Source organism: Podarcis bocagei (assembly GCF_964188305.1).
Source record: "Podarcis bocagei genome assembly, chromosome: W".
NCBI classification, from domain to species: Eukaryota; Metazoa; Chordata; class Lepidosauria; order Squamata; family Lacertidae; genus Podarcis; species Podarcis bocagei.
The window spans coordinates 75337099-75345186 of NC_138131.1; the positions used below are offsets into that span (position 1 = coordinate 75337099).

An 8088-nucleotide genomic window follows, 5' to 3' on the forward strand; every position below is an offset into this window, starting at 1 on the left:
TTTGGATTTGATATCCTGCTTTATCACTACCAGAAGGAGTCTCAAAGTGGCTAACAATCTCCTTTCCCTTCCTCCCCCACCAGAAACCCTCTGTGAGGTGAGTGGGGCTGAGAGACTTCAGAGAAGGGTGACTGGCCCAAGGTCACCCAGCAGCTGCATGTGGAGGAGCGGAGACACGAACCCGGTTCCCCAGATTACGAGTCCACTGCTCTTAACCACTACACCACACAGGCCACTGCACTGCTGCCAACGAAAGGGCAGGGAGGCTTGAGAGGGAGGAGACGCCCTGAAGTGGAGCCTGGGCACGCAGCTCACCGGAGGAAGACAGCAGAAAAAGCCAAATTCAGCAGTGGAAGAAGAAAATTTCAGAATATAAATGCAGAAATATAAACATTTATTACAAAAAAAGTATCATGACTTTAGAAGACAAAAGAGTAAGAATGGGAGTCGCTATCCAAGACGCAGAAAGACCAGCCGCCTCCGCCGCCCTCACTTCCTCTTTGTCGCTGTGCCAATGACACAGTCATTCACCTGCAAGGCAAGACCGGGCAGATTTGGGGGGCCAGAAACTGGTCCCCACAGCTGCTGCTGCCGCCACCTCCTCCATCCAGCTGCGGTCAGGATGCCCCTTCCGCAGAGGAGATTCTGCAAGCAGCCCAGAGAAAGGGACACCCCCGCCCCCCCCCCCAGCCGGATGCTGCAGCCACTTACCTTTCTGGCAAAGCGAAGGGAATTGAGGGACTCGGCAAAGTTCTCCTCCGAGGGCGAGATGTTAACAAACATCAGCCTGGGGGGAAAGGCCAGAGGAGAGGGTGAGGAGAAACAGAGGCTGCCTCAAGGGGGGTGCATGGCCCCCCTGTCAGAGACCTCTGGGTTGAAAGGGGTCATCTAGCCCAACCCCCTGCGTTCCTGGCAGGACAGCGCAGACCAGGCCTCAAAGGGGAGGGGGAGCCATCAACTCCCTCCTTGCCGACTCACATCTTGGAATTGCCGCCTAAGGAGTTCTGGAGGAGGTAGGTCAGCTTGCTGTTCCGGTAGGGCACATGGGCCTCCTGCAAGGGGGCAAAGGAAGCGGACAAGGATGGGTGCAGGAGGGGGAAATGTGTGGGGACCCTCCTCCCCACTTAGGGCAGGCCGGTTCCGCCAGCATCCTGAGGCTGTCCCATTCCCGATTGAATTGTAGAGTTGGAAGGAATCACAGCTCTAGAGCCCCCGATAGGTGGGCACCCCACACGTGAGACAGTGCTGGACGCCACATCCTCACCCTCGCAGAAGACCAGCGCACTGCGGGAGGCGGGCTGTGGGGCTGCAAAGGGCTGCCCCATGGCTGGCCAGGACTCCCCCCCCCCCCCGGAGGCACACGCGACCCCCCTCTCCCGCCTACCTTGTTGCTGAGGGCGGTGATGACCAGGCCCAGGTTGGAGAGGCTGCTGTTGATGGCCTGGGTCTCCTTGAGGCGGTCGCCGGTGGAGAGGGACCTGTCCAGGCGCTCGCTGCCAGCCAGGTCCACCAAGCTCAGCACGGCTGCGGGGGGGGGGGGGACGACAAAGGAGGGGTGAGGGTGGAGGGAGAAGGGGGGGGTGCTGGGGACCAGGGACCCACAGAGGGCCTGGCCTAGAAGAGGAGGGAGAGCAAGGGAGCGCCTCTGGGCCAGGGCAGGGACAGAGGCCTCCGGCGAAGGGGGTCGTGGGGCCGGCCACACTCACAGGAGGTGTGCAGCTCCCGGTTGGGGTTGTGGCCCTCGATGCGCAACTGGAAGAGGCTGTGGCTGCGGGACGAGCGCTCGTTGAGATTGGTCTTGGCCACCGAGCGGTTGGCTTTGGCTCTCTGGAGCAGCTTCAGGACCTGAAGGGGCAAGCGGGGGGCAGGAGGCGGAGAATGGCGGTCGGAAGGGACCCCAGAGATCCTCTGGCCCTAGCCAGCCCCAGGCAAACAGCGTGAAGAGGCTAGCCGGGCACATTCCCCCCCCCCCGGCTATTGGCTACTTGCGACCAGACTGAGATGCCCGGGCGCCCGATGGCGTTGGACATCACCGCCTGGAGGGGAAGCCTGGGAATCCTCGGAGCAAGACTCTTTCCACACACGAGGACCTCGTCCTATAGAATTCTATCCGTTACACAATCAGAATGAGTATCAGGAACCAAAACGGTTTCTCTCAGCAGCCTGAGCAGGAGCAGTGAACAATGGCAGCTCCTTGTTCTCACCTGACTTCACTCCCCCGCTGCCCCCACTGCCCCACGCTCAGCTGCAAAGAATATTCTTATATTCTGAATGTACAGTTAAGAAAGAGAAGTTGGAATAGGCCAAGATATGTGGACTGCCCCAATCCCAGCTCAAGGTGGTCATCTGAACTGGCCAGATGTTTAACTGAGAATCAGTCAGTCAGTCAGGCCATCATTTGAAAAATAAGACTTTAGAACGCCTGGCCCCAAAATGGCAACGAGACATCCCATTTGGGTGAGTTTAAGCTTGGTTTAAGGAGCCGCTTGGTGCCTAGCCTCTACACTGGAGTTTCTACCATTGCCTGCAAATAGAAAGGGAAGCATGGGGGGGGGGGAGTTCTTCCTCTGGGAACTCTAGGGCAGGCAGAAGCCCCATAAGGAGCCGAGGGGCCAAGACCCAGGTGATCTGAGCTCTCCAGACAGGCAGGATGGCTCAGGCCTTCATGCAGAAGCCTCTCAGAGAACGGCACAGTCGGAGGGGAGCCCCCAGGGTCATCTAGCCCAACCCCAGATTCCTCCCTCTGCTCCTCCCCTCAGAGGCTTTGGATGCAGACACACTCTGGCTGCCTTGTCCCCAGACCAAGGCCCTAAAACGGGTCACAATGGGGCTGGTTCTCTGGCTTCTGCCTCTCCTCCACCCCTTGCAAGCAGGCTGGTGGCCGGACACAGTGCAGAGAGCGGGAGAAGAGTAGTGTTGGAAGGGGACCCCCAAGGGTCATCTACCCGACCCCCTGCACCGCTGGAACCCCCCAGGAAAATCCCAGACAGACAGCTGCCCCCCCCCACCGCGGTACCTCTTGCTCCGAAGCAACGGGGACGTAGCAGAGGTTGGGAACGTGCAGCTCCTCCGTGCATTGGCTCACTCGCCGGATCTCCAGCTCAGAGCCCCGCTCAGGGCGCAACACCAGCAGGTCCCGCAGAGACTCATTGTAGATCTCCAGGAAGTTGGCAGTGAAATGGTACTGGGAGGAGACAGGCAGAGGGGCAGGATCAGACCAGGGAAGGCGGCTGGGGTGGCGCGTGCCCAGCCAGCACATCGCTCCCAGCTCAGACTCGGGGACCAACTGGCATGGCTATTCCAAGAGGAGGCTTCCAAAGGTGAGGCCCAGGAGTTCAGACAGGCCAGCCCTCGGGTGTTCAGGGGATCTTGTGAGGCTGAACGGAAGGCCCTGCAGAAAAACACTGGCGGTCTCACCATCCTGTGGGGTGGGTGAGGGTGAAGGAGGCAGCCCTCTCTCACCAGCGCCCTCTCTGGGAGCTCCCAAGCCCAGTGCGAAACCCCCCTGGCAATTGCAGCATGGCGAGTGAATGCAGCGGGGGTCTCCACCCCCTTTGGACACCTGCATCCGCTTTCCCTCTCTGCCCCCACCTTCCAGCCTTTGGCCTCCATCTCCCGGGCTTTCCTGAAGATCTGCTGCACTGCGCGGGGGATCATGCCGGCCGTGGAAGGGTCCTGGCAGTCGGGGCCCTCCATGGTGTACGTCTTGCCGCTCCCCGTCTGCCCGTAGGCAAAGATGCAGACGTGGTAGCCGTCCAAGGCCGACTGCGGGGAGGAAGGGAAGCCGTCAGGCTGGCGTCCACCAGACCCCACCTGCCCCCGGAGGGGGAGAGCCGCCCTATGTGGAATTTCCAGACCATCCTTCAGCCACGACTCACAGGACAAACCAGCCAAATCAGCCGGGAAATCATCCTCACGATCATCATCATCATACAGTGGCACCTTGGTTGTCGAACCGAGTCCGTTCAAAAACTAAGGCTGCCAAAGAATGTTGGGGAGTTGGAACACTTACTTCCAGGTTTTCAGCGTTCAGGGGCCAAAGTGTACGAGTACCAAGGTGTTTGAGGGCCAAGATACGACTGTACCATGCTCAACATAATAACAAACTAGAAGAACTGGGCCGCTTCCCCCCTTAATGTATTTATTCTATATATTTATTTGATTGATTTATGTGCTCTTCAGGGTGGTTGACAGAATAATATGCTTTTCCTTACCTGCACAAGCAGAGAGATCTCCTCAAAGACCTCCTCCTGGGAGCTGGACGGAGGGAAGACCTGGTCAAAGTTGAACTCATAGACAATGTCCTCTTTTCGCTCCCGGCCAACGTGGGACTGGCAGAGAATCAAAGAATTGCAGAGTTGGAAGACCCACGAGGCTCATCTAGTCCACCCCCAAGCAAGACTTGAACCCACAACTCTGAGATTATGAGCCTCTACCGACTAAGTGGTGACAGGGGCCGCGTTCCCCCTTGGCCAGCTCTCCCGGGGCCACAATGCTCTCTCTCGCGCACACACACACATATCCTCCAGCTGGCATTGGGTCTGTTGGCCTTGGGCCGGCCATCAACATTTGGGTTTCTCCTGCTCCTGCAAAGGTCATTGCAGGAACAACACTGGCTTATTTGAAGAAGAAGAAGAGTTTGGATTTGATATCCCGCTTTATCATTACCCAAAGGAGTCTCAAAGTGGCTAACGTTCTCCTTTCCCTTCCTCCCCCACAACAAACACTCTATGAGGTGAGTGGGGCTGAGAGACTTCAAGAAGTGCGACTGGCCCAAGGTCACCCAGCAGCTGCATGTGGAGGAGCGGAGATGCGAACCCGGTTCCCCAGATTACGAGGCCACCGCTCTTAAGCACTACCCCACACTGGCTCTCGGCAGGCTTTGCGGCAGGTGGAGACTTCCTGACGTCCCCTGGCAACTGTGACAGCCCAAGATGCCACCAAGACTTCGACAACCGCCTTGTCCCCCCACCCCCAGACTGACCTCCTCCGCCTTGGATAAGACCAGGCTCTTGCTGTTGTCTGGCGGGAAGCGGAGGTGGCTCACCCCCTGTTTCTGGGCCTCCTTCTCGCTGCTCAGCAGGGGGCGCACGCGGCAGAAGACACGGATGTTGCCCTGGAGGGAGCGGGGAGTCGTCAGCACCCAGCCCCACAAAGGGTCCCCCAGTGCCAGCCCCCCACCACCACCGGCCCACCTTCAGCTCCTGGACGGCGTTGTGCAGGGAGCGCCGCTCCATCTCCGACTCGTGCTGCTTCTGCTCCAGCTGGGCCTTGTGTGCTGCCAGCGCCTCATTCTCCTGCGCCCGCCGGGCCAGGCTCTCCTGCGCCAGGCGCAGTTCCGCCTGCGTCAGAGAAACCCCAGGGCCAGTGAGGGACGGGCCACCTCAAACCCAGAGCCGCCCACCCGCCCTCTCAGCCAGGCAACAATTCAGGGAGGAGGCGGCAAATGCAGGCTTCCTCAGCTGGGAAAGGAAAAGCACCAGCAGGAACAGACACAGCAGAGGTTAGCAATTCCCCCAGACAGATATCTAGGGCCCTCTTGCGATGGATAGAAAAGGGACTTGTGTGAGAAACAGGGTGTGAGGCTGAGGAGAAGGGAAGCGCTTCCCGCGAGAGCCGAGAGGGATACACTTCTCTGTATGGGGGGGATTGAAGATTAAGATATAATTATGATAGAGGGCTAGACACATAAAATTTTGTGTTTTATTGCAATTATTACTATTACTGTTGTGATTTTTATTTATTTTCTTTCTTTTTCTCCTTATCTTCCCACCTTTTATTGCTTTTTTCTGTATTTCTTATTATCTTTTATTAAAAAATTCTTGTTTTCCAAAAGTGTTTGCAACATCTTTCTCTCATCTTATTATCTTTTTTAAAACTAGTTTGGTTTGTATTATATGTTGAAAATATTTAATAATTTTTTTAAAAAAACATTTTTTAAGGTATCTAGCTCTCTTTTCTGGGGCTGAGGACCCTTAACTGTGATCTTGAGTCTGGCATTGTGGAATCAGAAGGGTACCTACGGGACATCTAGTCCAACCCGCTGGAATGCAGGCGTCACAAGCGGATGTTGGCTAGTCCCAAGGATTCCTCGCCTCACCTTGGGATTCCAAGCACCATTCAAGGGCGGGTGGAAGGGTCCCCAGCCCCCCCCCTCACCTCTCTGGCCTCCAGCTGGGCAGCCAAATCCTCCTTGTCCTCCCTGGCTTTGCGGCCAGCGGTTTCCAGCTCCTGGATCGTCTGGCTCTGGCTCTTGACGGTCTCCTCCAGCTGCTGCTCCTGCTTCACCAGCTGCTCCACCCTCTGCCGGCTCTCTGTGGCCTGCGCTTGGCAGGTCTGCAGCTCCAAGGCCAGGGCACTGCCAAGAGAGGGTAGGGCAGAGGTCAGGTCCTGCTGCAGGAGGAGCAGACGGAGCCCGCCATGCCCTTCTCAGGCTGCTGCTCGCTCACCTGTTCTGCCCCTCCAGCTGCTGGTTGCGGGCCGTCGCCTGCTTCAGCTCCCCCTCCAGCTGGCTCAGCTGATGCCTCAGGGCCTCATTCTCCCCGGCCAGCCCCTGGGCCTTCTCCTTGTAGGTCCCCCCTTTGGCCCGCAAGTCGCTCACTTGCCCCTTCAAGTCCCAGGGGGCCCGCTTCTTCTCACCCCCGCCAGCAGCGGCAGGAGCAGCGGCTGCCAAGGGGAGAGGGAGAGAGAGAGGACAGTGTGAGGGACCCGGTGGCGGCTCAAGGATGGCACGGGGGGGGGGCACCTCCCTCCCTTCTCTAGGCCTTACCTGGCTTAGGGGCTGCCGCAGCCACCGTCCGACGGGATCCTGCTGGGAAACAAGGAACGAGACATGAAGCAGTGAAAGGATTCCCAAGGGGACCCTGTCTCCCCTCCGTTGCTTCATGAAATATCTCCAAACAATAGTAATACTTCAAAACATAAAATCAGCAAGGAACTCAAGACAGATTAAAGCAACATATGTGGGGGTTCCCTTCCACGGATTGCGCCTAAAGTCAAAATCACGTATAGCTGAAATATGCTGGATTTAATGGTGGGCAGGATTGCCAGAGCATTTTCCCCAGCCCCTCTCCAAACTTTTAATATTGTTTCCTACACTGAATGCACACAAGTTAAAGGGGCACCAGATGCAGGATTACGGGGAACCCACATTCTACACATCTGAATCAGCTTGGAAAAACTAAAATGGCTTCAGCAGGTGCCAAAAAGAGTCCAGCAAAGATAGCTGCCTGGTGTTGTAAGAACATAACTGGATCAGGCCCAAGGGGGCCTGTCTAGCCCAGCATCCTGTTCTCAGTGGCCAAACAGTTTCCTGTGGGAAACCAGAGAGCAGGATTCAAGTCCAAGAGCCCTCTCCCCCTTTGTGGCTTCCAGCAACAGGTATCCAGAAGAATTTCTGCCTCCAGCCATAGAAGCAGAGCACAGACATCACGGCTAGTAGCCACTGATTGCCCTCTCGGATGTGCATCTGTTTAATCCTCTTGTAAAGCCATCCAAGTTAGTAGCTATCACTACCTCCTGTGGGAGGAAGTTCCATAGGTTAGCTATGCAATGCCATTGTTTTTTATACAGAGGTGGCTTGGTTCTCAAACTTCATCCGTTCCTGGAGTCCAAGACTCCAGAAACCATTCGCAAACCAAGGGACGGCTTCCGACTGGCTGCAGGAGCATCCTGCACTCATTCGGAAGCTGTGTCGGATGTTCAGCTTCTAAAAAACGTTCGCAAACTGGAAAGCTTACTTCCAAGTTTCCAGCGTTCAGGAGCCAATTTGTTCAACAACTAAGCCGTTTGAGAAGCAAGGTACCACTGTAATGGAAATCAATACAACAATATTTATAATATTTTTGAAAAATAACACGATGGGTGCTGCTCCTCTAAATGATCAATTCCTTACAGGTACGATATGGCACCCTTAACAGGGACGCTTCTGCAGCCCGCTGCCTACCTGTGGTGGACGGCCCTGCCACACCCGCAGTCGCCTGGGTCCGAGTGCTCGAGCGGCGGCGCCCCCCTGCCAAGAAAGCGGTGTTACAGCAAAGTCCAGAAGGGCTCCCCAGGTTCTGCCCCGCCCCCCCCCCCCCGACCTGA

The 8088-nt window shown here is 56.7% G+C and overlaps 1 protein-coding gene across 1 annotated transcript; it reads right to left on the bottom strand.

Annotated features, from left to right (window-relative positions):
• Positions 1-489: 489 nt before the first annotated feature.
• On the bottom strand, positions 490-6920 carry LOC308578214 (carboxy-terminal kinesin 2-like; the record flags this gene model as incomplete). The annotated part of the gene is made up of 13 exons (XM_081178466.1): positions 490-531; positions 673-787; positions 979-1052; positions 1385-1524; positions 1707-1845; positions 3017-3184; positions 3592-3765; positions 4215-4331; positions 4985-5116; positions 5196-5342; positions 6160-6358; positions 6450-6666; positions 6770-6920. Coding segments are annotated over 13 exons (1815 nt in total), but the record flags the coding sequence as incomplete, so codon positions are not given.
• Positions 6921-8088: the final 1168 nt, after the last annotated feature.